Below are 13284 nucleotides of genomic sequence, written 5' to 3'. Positions count from 1 at the left end.
GCAGAATGAATACAGTGACAAATGCATTTTGTATAATACACCCCAAACAGAGTGCATACAGACAGGTGTTTAAATGTCACCTTTATCAAATCAGAACAGCAGCTTTGGATAATAGCATAAATTCTGCACTTTTTTGTACCTTGAGACAAGCTAAAGCTTTGCATCCACACACTCGATTGTCCACATTCTCATCTTCCAGCAGCTCCAGACAGCTGACCAAAGCCTGAGAAGGACAAGATGCACAAAATGTTTCCAGGCTTTGATACACCAATTATTGGGTTGTTACTGGCTTCTGCAGCACACACCATGCACAGGTCTATATACAGCAGGATCAAAAGGTCCTTTTGCTATTCAGGAAGAAAACAATTAGGACAATTTAGCAGGTAACCATTTTACAGAAGAAAACAAACAAACAAACAGTGAAAATCTCTCACACACTCACACACACACACACACACACACACACCTCACCTGTTTTCTCTGTCTGGCCTGAGCAGCGAGGCTTCTCAGTACAGAGCTGGCAGAGGCAGACACTTTGCCCCGAGGATCTTTTAGTAATTTGGCCACGGCATGAATTCCTTCTCTCCTCAGACTGCACTCTGCAGGGCGGCGTAGAGCATTGACAATCACATCCTGGTCAGATGACGCCAGGTTCTGTACCAACCATACTGTTGAAGGAAGGTTATTGGAGGTTATTAATAGCACAAGTTTTATTCTTTTGTTTTTCCTTTTAAGCCATTTTTACACTACAGCCCTGAAACCTCGTACACATCACACAGCTGAGCTGTAATGAGAAATATATCCAAAACCTTTGGACCATAACATAGTCTTTCTCCTGCTAACTGCCCTACTACATTGAATTTAACTAAAGCGGGAATAAATCAGGCAATTGCCTGGCTGGATTGTTGCTTCCAGCACACCATGGGCCTGATCTAATAAACAGAGCTTCATGCCACAACTGCAGATTATTGCGGAAACGAGTGGAAAATTCTTCAAGATGGATCAAGTAATGTAATGACAAAAATAACATTGCAAATGCAGGTTTTTACACATGTGATCCTCTTTGGAAACAGCATGGGAATTCAGAGAGGTAGCTGATAAAGCATCAACAGGTTTCAGAGGGCTAAGATATTGTAATCTCTACTGTGGAACAAACCAGAACTCAGTTTGTAATAGCTGACCTGCAGGATGTGCAGATGCAAATGTTTCATTGAAAATAAAAATATGAAAACTTTTAGTTATAAAATTGTAGATATTTTTGTTGTCAATTATGAAAATGTTCACTTTAATAAATTTTTATACATACATCTGGAAAGAGCAGGAAATAGTAGGCTACCAGACATACACACACCTGCCGTGCTAACAGTATACTCACAGCTTTGGAAGTGAAAATGAGAGCATCTGGTACCTTTCTCTCTCTCTCACACACACACACACACAGTATCAAATATGTAAATGCTTATTAAAATGAAAAGAAGGTTTTGAACTGGCACTGACAATTAGTAAATCTGGTCTTAAACATTTAATGAGTGTGTGTGTGTGTGTGTGTGTGTGTGTGTGTGTGTGTGTGTGTACCCTCTTTTGCCAGTTCAATGATGTGTGTGTCCATATCACTGACAGCATTCGAGTCAAAGTAGCTCCACAGCTGGAACAACGTCACCATCATGTTGTCCCTGCTGCTTCCTCGTCGTGGTAACCTCTGATCCAGTACACGCTCAACCAGGCACAAGAACACTGCATACACACAAACACAGATGTTAATATGCTCCACATACCAGCGTGTGCAGTATACCCACTAATGATGATTTACCTGCTTCGGCCCTTTCAGGCAGTAAACCAGCGTAGATTGTCGACAGTGTATTCAGGAACCTTTCAGCAGAGACGCTGTACATGCTACCCTGTCCCACACATTCTTGCCATAGCGACACAGCACCCAGACACAGACCTAGCTCCGGGATAACTGACAAACAGAAAACAGGAGACCATTACAAGCAAGGTAGGAAAGCGAGATACTGGGGGTTAGTGCCATACATAACACAGGAAATTTATTAATAGTATAACGTTGCAGCTTGCTTTGAATCAGTGCCTTGTAAAGTCTGTTTTACCTTCTGACAGGCTGCATGACACAAATCTATAATTACTTATTATTTAGTGGAATCTCTACTTCCATATACCCATGAAATGTTTATGATTACACTAGTTGCCAAAAGCAGACATTTTCATCCTTATGCTCCAGAAGGAATGCTCCCACTAATGAAAATTCCTCTTCAACTTCTTTTTCTTGTCTATACAGTTATTCTGAATAGATGCCTTTATGGATGTTTAAAACAAACAGTTTAACAGTACCACACACATGAAATGAACATAAACGGCACAAATTACCTTCAGTGGCTGGTCTGATTTTCTGTGGGTTTTCTTTGGTGACGCGTCGGATGATTTCGAGGACACGAGCCTCTCTCAGCAGTCTGTCCAAGGCATACATCTCTCCACACCTCAGAGGACCAAACTTGCCCAGGCGCTTAAAAACAAACAAAACAAAACACTTGTAAAAGAAGTGACAAATATTACAATTAGCAATACAACAGCCCTCACAGCTGGTACTGCTTTAACTCATCAGTGAGTGAATAATACTTTTCAATGGCATCCTGAACCTATGATTATATCGAACACTATGCCAATTGAATGGATTTTTAAAAAGAAAATAATTGTATTTACTGTATGTAAACATAACCTTGACTGGGTTTTCATCAGAGTTCCCCTGGTCAGACATGCCCAAAACATCTTTCCGAGGAGATGTTCAGCAACCATCCTAGTCACATGCCTGAATCAACTCAACTGACTCCTTATGATGCAGACTGTGTTCCTCAGCCCATCTCTAAGGCTGAGCATAGACACCTTTCAAAGGAAGCCAATTCCCATGACTTGCATCGGTGAAATTTTTAATTATTCACTACCCACAGCCATAGATGAGAGCAGAGTGAACTTAAGGTATCGATGTGCCATGAGAATGTGAGGTAGCTACATGTGAGTTTGGCTAATAACATGAGGATAGTGTTGCAGATCTCTTACCAACAACTGTGCATTGCAGTTCCTCAAATGGACCACCAAGCAGCAGTCTAGAGTGGTGCAGCTTGTGGTTAGGGGTATGTTGGAGGAGGAAGGGCTGTCCCAGCCTCTGTCCAGCAGAGACCCACACACACACACACACGCACGCACACGCACACACACACACACACACCAGTGTTACATAACATTTCCATTAACGCTGTTTTATCCATATAAAGTTCAATACGGTTTAAATGTACTGTCCATGGAAAAAAGGCTCTCAACATTAAAATCCAGACTTGGTCAAATACAACAGGGAAGTAAAAAAAAGAAAAAAAAGGCGTATGACAGACAGCATAATACACTGTTATTGTGTGTTGATGGTTTTGAAGGATGACATATCAAGTTTACCATCGTCATGCATCAACTCTCCTTTTATGAACACTAAGCATCTGGGAACTGAGGATACCACATGCTGTGCTTGTGGAGGTAACATGTCATCAGGCCTTTTTCTTTTCAGTTCAATTCAGGTTTTCACTGGGAGATGTGTCTGGACTGCAGAGAATAAATCTATGTAGAACGCAATTTGGCAGCGCCTTGCTATATTAAAATAAATAAATAATGGAAGGCTACTACTACGACACTGTTGCTAGTTCAGTTCCTGCAATATAATGGAGTTATCATCTATGGTGCAAAAGTTCACTGGCTTTTGAATTGTGCACTGACAAGCTATTGATGCACAGTGCAGAAGACACACAGTTGATAATTTCCCAAGAAGAATAATACTTTTTGATGAGTTTCAGTTCAGTAAGTGGTAAATGAATCTGACTGGCTGACAGAGCTATTCAGTACTGTTCCAGCCTCGTCTCTTGGGTACAGAAATTGCTCTGGATTTTCTTAACCATTTATATTTTGTACAATACATTATGAACTCCATAAATAAAAAAAACCCAGAGTTTATATTGTTGTTTTAAACTCATTTTTGCCAGTGATTAATCCAACTGGTTGCGAGAAGTTCCACCAAGTTTGCTTTTTGTTTTAGGATTGCAGATTAGCTTTATATTAAGCTCAGTTATATACAGGCACAACTGTGGGATAAGGCCATTCAGCTAATGACCTTTGGCAAAGCAAATAAAATATGATTTTTAAGCATTATTTCAGTCAGGTTATGTGTTAGTTTGACCCTGCTTACAGCTGTGCTACAGTGATTATACAATGGCCCAGAGGACACCAATACACTGGAGTTTGTAGATGTTAAATGAAGTAGGCATATTTACAGTGTCTGGTATTACTGTGATTCAGGTTTAATGACCTTTAGATCATACTTTCTTTGCTTACTGATTAAGACTGTATGTCTCACTGTGTCATTACACTGAAGTGTGCAAAGGCTTGGATGGTTGGTTTTCAGTTCATTTGTCAGCACTGACCTGCCATGTCTACTCCTCTTATCACCATCCTCTTCTTCCTCCTCCCAGTCTGATCCATTCAGGAAGTCAAAGCTGCCAAGAGCTGTTTCCACTGTGAGGCTGACTACACTGGGTGACCGGCTGTGCCTCCCACCCTGCACTCACAAACAAAGCCATAGTCAGGCTGTACGCAGTCACTTCAGTTTTTTGTTTTTTCAGGAGTTCTTTGAATCATAGTCACATAATGTTGTTGTAATCATTCAGCTCAAATGTATGCCGTCTGTAAAGACAAGGGAGGCATACCAGATACTGTAACCACTGAAACTTATATAGTAATTGCAAAACTAATATTTGCAGTAATAATATTTTGATATTAATGGCACGGGAAAGCTGTGATAACATTTATAAATACATACAATCATTCCCACTTAATGTTCAAAAAGGGAAAATTAAACTTGGGGACTTGTTAAAAGTACTTTTAGCTTAAGGCAGTTTTATGTACTTTACTAACCTGTTTTCTTGTTTCTCACTATGCTTTACTCTCACCTTCAGTGTAACCTGCAGCAGTTTCAGCTCTTGTTCCAGTAGTTGTAGCTCAGAAAATGGTCCTCTATAATCATCTATAGAGGAAAGTACAGCTACCAAAGCATCCTCTAGTCCACTGTCCACTGGACCATCGCCCTTAGCAGACAGGCAGTTGGAACTTGAAGCTGGGATATCCTCCGCCACTGGCACCCGCAGAGCTAGATATGTCATATCCCCACTTTCTACAGCATTACAGTCTGCTCCTGCTCTCAGAGGGGCAAAAGTATCCACAGAGGTGGATGTATTGTGTTGCGTCCTGACTGGGTGGGGATCAGTGACATCAACAGCTGTGTCAGTGTCAGCAGAAGTGGGTGACTCGGGAGTTCTGCTGGACACCTCCATTTCAATGTCATTGATTGAGATTCCAGAGACCAGAGACATCACGTCCCCCGAGTCACTGACAGGCACCACAACCCCATCAGCACTGTTTTCACTAATGTGACTCAGAGAGCGTAAGTACAGTGTAGAGTTACTGCTGGTAATTATCGGCACATCCACTGGTGCCATAGAGGAGTGTTTCTCCGCAGCTTCTTCCTCACCGTCAGGCTTTGTTATCACAGTGACTGTCCCCTTTTCCTCATGCCTGCAAAATAGTTCATATATCAGATGTTGATAGAGCTCACCATGGAACAAGAATGTTATTTCATCTTTGTTCTCATGTGCAAACAAAACATTAACACTTTTTTTAATCTACCTGTTGCTCTCCGCTGGTTGTTTTGGTAGGTTGATACCTTCCTGACTGGCATTTTGAGCTGTGGAAGACCAGTTTCCAGAGCAAGAAGAAACATCAGGCTGAAGGAGGGAACTCCTTTGTCCAACTGGCTGGATGTCTGGTGTCACCACCACTGCCTGGAAAGAGAGACACGCTGAGTCACAGAGTTAAAGTAGTAAACACAGTAAAGTAAGCAAACCAGACCAGGATAAAGAGTAGACCGAGTGAGGACTCCAATTTACAACAGAAAATAAGTCAAAGCCCTCAAAGAAAATGTTCAAAATTCCTCCATACTGATGTGAGAGATTGATGAGCTCATTAAAGAAACCATTTGTGCATGGTACCGGCGGCTCCTCAAGCTACTGAATCATGCGATGTACTTAGTTTTTACAAGACTGCACACATGCACATGATCTGCTGTACATACTATAAACATATAATACATATCAAAGTTGATCTTGTATTTATAATACTTTTGTTACTGTGTAATGTTCAAACAGCTGTAGCCCCTCTGAATCTGAGGACGAGAGATACAGATTGAATCCTTAATATTATCATGTCATGGATGAGAGTTCCATATCTGTTGTGTGTTACCTTTGGATGTGCAGGCAGCTGTGGGCTGGTTGAATCATCAGAAGATTCTGAAGAATTAGACCATGCTGGTCCATTCTCCAACTCTCCCTGTAGGCGGATCATGTTCTAAAAGAGATCAGCACATTTTAAAAGGCTTGACTGCAAAAAAGGGGAAAAATGGAGACCTTTTACAACAAGCTGGCAGGAAACTAAGCAGTCACTGCACCTGGTTGTACATTATTTGAGCAAAAGTGACACACCTCCTTTACTCACATATTTAAAGTGAAAAGTAAGGTGAAGGCAAGACATGAGAGTCAGCATGTTATCCTGTTAACCAAAGGTTCAGAGGTGACTGTATGGGAACTTTTTTCTATTTGCTTGCCATTTTTAATATCAGTATCAGTACAACATCCTTAGTCTAGCTCTGTAACACTGTAGCATTTTTTATAAAGAGAATAACTTTGAGTTATGCAACTATCGTGTAATATTCAAGAAAATACTGGCCAGTGCTACCCCTCAGCCTCCTCGTAGATCCACCCTTCGTTTCAATTTCAAAATCCTATGTCACCTTGTTGTCTAACTTCTGACCTTGAGTTCAAGGACAATGAGATTCGAACTCATCTGAGATGAGTCTGCTTTTAGTAGATATTTCTATGGTATCGCTTTGAAAATATAAGGAGACTTCATTCTTGAGTTATTGCAAGATTTTCAGAAAAGGTGACCTCTGACCTTTACCTGGCAGGGTGAGAAATATACTGATGAGGTAAACAACTAAAGGCTTCAGTGCTTGTGTGAAATGGCTAGAAGGAGTTATAAGTCTAAAGATCATCATCATAAACTGGCACTGATGATGGCTAACAGTCAGCTCTGTCGGAAATGAGGAAACCTTGCACACATCTCTCATGGCTCCATGAAGCCATAAGCGCACAAATGGAGACTATGATTCTAGTGCTTACTCTACACCAAAGTATCAATATACCAGAAGGTCCTGTGTTTCTACACCGCGAGGTCTACTTCATCACGACTTACTGCAGTGGACTGCCTTGTTGGTGAGTTGTCACTACAGGAGCAGCTCTGGCTAAGAGTGCCTCTGAAGATGTCCAGCAGTGGCCAGTGCTGCCGCCGTGTCAGATTCCGAGGCAGAGACTGGACATCAAAGTGGCAGCAGGTGGAACAAAGGGCATTGGAGCAGTTAGATACTGAGGGCTGCTGGCTAAACTCGAATGTCCTTTAAAACTCCCAATGTTCTCATTTACAGATTCCTAATTTTATTTGGCGGATTAAATCTATAGAATAGATTTAATCTGTTATTTTTTTTAAAAAACGTTCTCATTGTTTTTTTTTAAACCTGTGTTTGACTCCTTTCTCTCTCTCCTCCCCCTCTGTTTTTATCTGATTGGTGGAGGTGGAGAATCCCAGGAATTTAAAACCTAGTGGGCGTTTAATCATGTGCATCATCACATGAGCCAAGGTGTGGAAAAAAAAAAAGAAAAGAAAAAAGGCGTGGATCATGACCACCAGAGGTTTTGGGTGAAACCACTGTGAGACCTTGTCCCATGCTATCATGTGACCTATTGAGGTCACCAGACGTAAGACACGAGTGGGGGTGGAAGGACTGGGAAGGGATCTCAAAACTATGTTGTAGGTGACTGATAGTTGATGTTGGACGCCACCCCCTCATGGTTGTTCATAGTGGACACGGATAAAGATGCACACCTGAGTCTTGTTGAGGTGGCTCTTCTATGTTGTGCCATACTTTGAAAGGAGTGGCAATTTGGTTTCCTCAATGTAGAGGCCTGAGCACACTGATAAGTGTTCTTGCTTAGTATGTGTCTGGGAGTTTTTCCTTATTCCTAAAGGTATTATCCTTTATTATTTAGATGTTATGTTTATAGTTTTTGTCATTTTCCATTTCATCAGTCTTTCTCATGTTAGTGCTGCTTCCACATTTAGTTCTCTTTTCCTCCATTTTTCTGTCAGTGTTGTGTTCACATAGCTCATCACACACATCTGGGTTTACAGACTGAACATTTCCCATTTTTCCCTGTGAGTTTGTTTTTCAAACAAAGTGTCAACCCTTCATTTACTTCCTGTTTAAAAATAATTTTCCTATCGGCTCTTCCTTGTTGGTTTTCTCTGTGAATGAATTTCTGCCTTGTTTGACTTCCTGTGTTTTGTTTTCTAGCACTTTACAGAGAGTAAAGCTTCCCTTTCAACTATTTTCTGTTGTGAGTGGGCCTATTCCTCCTGCTAAAACCAACAGTCTTTGTTAGTTTTCCAATTATCTGTATATGAATGCCAAGATAATACACATTAATATATGGGTAGTAAGTACAAGCAATCAGCAACTTTACACAAATTGTTCTAGGGTTAGACTGAAGCCTTTCAAAGAACTAATAGTCTAAAGCGAATGCTAAACTCACATGTAAAGGTGGTGTGTCAGGTGGAGTCTGGTCAAAAATGGCTGAGATTCGCTTATTGATGCTTGGTGGTTTGTTGACAGTGCTTGCAACCGATCCCTGGTCATCTTTATCAAACGGACTGAGAGAGGTAAAAAGGAATAAAGGATGGGAAAGAGAGAAAAGATAAATTCAATAAACATCAAATAATATTTACATTATGCTCTGTTAATGATATCTTTAAATGAACAAACACTACAGCACTCATGAAGCTCAGTATGATTTCGTACACTCACAAGATGACTGACAAAACTTACTTCCAGGTCACCTCAAGGCTTAGCTTAATAGTCCCAAGGTCATTAATATCCACAGCAACCATCTGGGGCAGCGCAGCAAACAGGTCCTTTGTTTCACAGGAAACACTTCCCACCACCACGTGATTGGCTAAGCTCTTTAGCTCTGTCACCTAGGAAACCAGAGAAATGTTGTCTGATCATTATACCATCTTTTTTTTTGCCTTCAACAAGTCAGTTTCAATCATCCAGGCTGAAAATAGTGCACTGTCAAGTTTGTCAAGGTGCTGATGTCATTGGGAAAATATATTATTATTAATAACACAATAGGATCACACAGTGTCTTTTATGGCTGAGGGGTAAAAAAACTCACACATTCACCAATAATAATGGACAATATGAAGTTCCAGAGGATATTAAAGTATTATTCTTTGATAACTGAATTCAAAAAGGTAAACTTTCATACATTGTATATTCACTACATGTAAAGTGAAATATTTCAAGCTTTTTGTGTTTACATTTTGATAACTATGAGTTAAAGCTCATGAAAATTAAAGATCCAGTTTCTGAAATGAGTACATTTCATTTTGAAATGATCAAATGATGATAAAAAAAAAAAAAAAAAAAAAGACTTGCTGTTGGTTAAAAAGGCCGCTGTAACGATGTATATTAATGGATGATGTATATTAATTAATGACTAGAAGGAAAAGGATGGTTTTGAAAAGGTGTAAAAGAAAGAGTATTGTCAAGGAAAACTGAAACATTTAGGACAGCTTTATAAAGAGTCAACTGAGGCTGGTGTCAGAGCATCAAGAGCCTCCACTCAACAGTGTCTCTGGGAAAGTCAACTGCCCCCATGCCACAGAGCACAGATGCAGTAATTTGTGGTAATGGTGACCCAATGAAGTATTGATTGTATGAATTAACATCTTTTCAGTATTTTCTGATTGGTCTTAGGAAATAATCTAAAAATTTTAGATGTTGCATTTTTGATTTTCATTAACTACAACTATGATTGGTCAAAATGTAAACAAAAAAAAGCCTAAAATATTTTGCTTTACAGGTAACAAACACAAGAAAGAAAACTTTATTTATGTAATAAGTGATTTTTTTCAGTTTTGAATAAAATGTAACAAAAAAATATTCATTTTTTTTTTTAGATGCATTATTTTTTTATGACTTTTTACATAAGATGAAGCAGTCAATGACCCAAACCAGAACTGAGTATCAATAAAATTACAAATTTAAAGAAAAAAAAAAAAAAAAAAAAAGACTGAGTGACAGACCTTCACGGACAGGAACTCGTTGATGAGTGGCTGAAATACAATCTCTTCACTGTCCCACACTTGTTTAGCATTTATCTCTATTCTACCCCGGAGCTTCCACCGCTGCCGACCATACTTCATAAAGATCTGAAACATACACATACGCAAAAACAAACAAACACAAACGCAGGGTTATACAAGTAGATGAATACCAAGTTAATTTTTAAATACAGAAAATCCGGTTGGCTACTTCAAAATTCTTGATAGTTTGAGCAGTTTATATTATCATGTGATGATTTTCATAAAGCTCAGATTAATCTGACAGGGTTGAAAAGAATTGACAACTCACACCTTAACTACATAGCTATAAATGTCAATGGCTAGAGCATGAATGTGCAAGTGATAAGGCCACTTTTACAAAAAAAAAAACAAGAACAAAAAACCCAAAACCCACTACCCAGTTATAAACAAAATATGATGAACACTGTAAAGTTAGAATTGTCACGTCACTGTATGCCTTCACCAACCAGACAACTTGCAGTGTATTTGGACTCTTAACCTTTTGAATGTAAAATTTTATTTTTCATCATTTGTACAAATTTTGACATTAATTGCAACGAATTGTGGACAAGAAAAAACCCTCATTTTTAAGGTCACTGTAAATATTCTAATCACTTGATTCGAATTACATTTGAATAAATTCCCTCAGTGTGTTCCTCAGATACAGTGGGGCAAAAAAGTATTTAGTCAGCCACCGATTGTGCAAGTTCCCCCACTTAAAATGATGACAGAGGTCAGTAATTTGCACCAGAGGTACACTTCAACTGTGAGAGACAGAATGTGAAAAAAAAATCCATGAATTCACATGGTAGGATTTGTAAAGAATTTATTCGTAAATCAGGGTGGAAAATAAGTATTTGGTCAATAACAAAAATACAACTCAATACTTTGTAACATAACCTTTGTTGGCAATAACAGAGGTCAAACGTTTACTATAGGTCTTTACCAGGTTTGCACACACAGTAGCTGGTATTTTGGCCCATTCCTCCATGCAGATCTTCTCAAGAGCAGTGATGTTTTGGGGCTGTCGCCGAGCAACACGGACTTTCAACTCCCGCCACAGATTTTCTATGGGGTTGAGGTCTGGAGACTGGCTAGGCCACTCCAGGACTTTCAAATGCTTCTTACGGAGCCACTCCTTTGTTGCCCGGGCGGTGTGTTTTGGATCATTGTCATGTTGGAAGACCCAGCCTCGTTTCATCTTCAAAGTTCTCACTGATGGAAGGAGGTTTTGGCTCAAAATCTCACGATACTTGGCCCCATTCATTCTGTCCTTAACACGGATCAGTCGTCCTGTCCCCTTGGCAGAAAAACAGCCCCATAGCATGATGTTTCCACCCCCATGCTTCACAGTAGGTATGGTGTTCTTGGGATGCAACTCAGTATTCTTCTTCCTCCAAACACGACGAGTTGAGTTTATACCAAAAAGTTCTACTTTGGTTTCATCTGACCACATGACATTCTCCCAATCCTCTGCTGTATCATCCATGTGCTCTCTGGCAAACTTCAGACGGGCCTGGACATGCACTGGCTTCAGCAGCGGAACACGTCTGGCACTGCGGGATTTGATTCCCTGCCGTTGTAGTGTGTTACTGATGGTGACCTTTGTTACTTTGGTCCCAGCTCTCTGCAGGTCATTCACCAGGTCCCCCCGTGTGGTTCTGGGATCTTTGCTCACCGTTCTCATGATCATTTTGACCCCACGGGATGAGATCTTGCGTGGAGCCCCAGATCGAGGGAGATTATCAGTGGTCTTGTATGTCTTCCATTTTCTGATGATTGCTCCCACAGTTGATTTTTTCACACCAAGCTGCTTGCCTATTGTAGATTCACTCTTCCCAGTCTGGTGCAGGTCTACAATTCTTTTCCTGGTGTCCTTCGAAAGCTCTTTGGTCTTGGCCATGGCGGAGTTTGGAGTCTGACTGGTTGAGGCTGTGGACAGGTGTCTTTTATACAGATGATGAGGTCAAACAGGTGCCATTCATACAGGTAACGAGTGGGGGACAGAAAAGCTTCTTACAGAAGACGTTGCAGGTCTGTGAGAGCCAGGGATTTTCCTTGTTTGAGGTGACCAAATACTTATTTTCCACCCTGATTTACGAATAAATTCTTTACAAATCCTACCATGTGAATTCATGGATTTTTTTTTTCACATTCTGTCTCTCACAGTTGAAGTGTACCTCTGGTGCAAATTACTGACCTCTGTCATCATTTTAAGTGGGGGAACTTGCACAATCGGTGGCTGACTAAATACTTTTTTGCCCCACTGTATCATGATTACGAGAATGGGACAGACAGACTTGTGTGGGCAGTACAGAAAACAAAACTCCTTCAAACATTCACCACTGGTGAGAATTTTTCTCACTAGCTTAAGTTACTAAGTAAGTGTCTCTCTAATTTCATAACTGATCATACACACAATCACACAGGACCTGCTGCTTGCTGCTGTGTACACTTAGAGATAACTCCACAGGGAACAGCTAAAGCCGTGTTTTCACACAGGCACTGGACAAACCCTTCTCAAAACTGCGATAAGTCTAAATGGTTTACTATTTATATAGCAATTTGCTGTATAAATACTAATATTGCTTAGTGAATACTTAGCACACCTTTACAATACAAGCCACAATGGCCCATTCATACAGCAGTTTTCATTCTGTCATTTGTGCACTCTATGCAGTCTATCATGCTGATGCACCAGCATCATACATTCTTATATATTTCTATACTGTGTATTGTGTATTTTGTTGTACAGTTATTTTATTTTGAACTTTAATTTATATATTTTATCTTATTCTTTCCCAGTTAAATTTACCCTTCATTCTAATTTGTGTTGTACAGTTATCTCATTCTTAACTTTTTATATTATATTAATTATATATTATTATTATTATTATATTATAATAATTATATTAATTTTTATATTTTATTCCTTCCTAGTTAAAT

At 39.7% G+C, this 13284-nt stretch overlaps 1 protein-coding gene across 2 annotated transcripts in view; it reads right to left on the bottom strand.

Moving 5' to 3' along the window:
- ripor1 (RHO family interacting cell polarization regulator 1) overlaps positions 1-13284 on the bottom strand; it is a 30794-nt gene that overhangs the window by 5558 nt on the left and 11952 nt on the right. Inside the window, exons 10-23 of one of the 2 annotated variants that reach the window (XM_087843371.1) lie at positions 10300-10425; positions 9038-9186; positions 8745-8862; positions 7351-7467; positions 6343-6447; positions 5731-5885; positions 4998-5619; positions 4474-4606; positions 3070-3191; positions 2383-2518; positions 1811-1960; positions 1576-1734; positions 472-668; positions 140-223 (exon numbers count right to left, since the gene is read on the bottom strand). In XM_087843371.1, coding sequence (XP_087699497.1) covers positions 140-223; positions 472-668; positions 1576-1734; positions 1811-1960; positions 2383-2518; positions 3070-3191; positions 4474-4606; positions 4998-5619; positions 5731-5885; positions 6343-6447; positions 7351-7467; positions 8745-8862; positions 9038-9186; positions 10300-10425 — 2373 coding nt within the window. The remainder of the gene's footprint in view (positions 1-139; positions 224-471; positions 669-1575; positions 1735-1810; positions 1961-2382; positions 2519-3069; positions 3192-4473; positions 4607-4997; positions 5620-5730; positions 5886-6342; positions 6448-7350; positions 7468-8744; positions 8863-9037; positions 9187-10299; positions 10426-13284) is intronic. The other variant, XM_087843370.1, reaches the window with a different exon arrangement.

This window comes from Neolamprologus brichardi, chromosome 7, assembly GCF_056152115.1.
Source record: "Neolamprologus brichardi isolate AB-2024 chromosome 7, ASM5615211v1, whole genome shotgun sequence".
NCBI lineage: Eukaryota > Metazoa > Chordata > Actinopteri > Cichliformes > Cichlidae > Neolamprologus > Neolamprologus brichardi.
The sequence above is the reverse complement of the archived record's forward strand: the minus strand, read 5'-3'. Positions and strand labels throughout refer to the sequence as shown.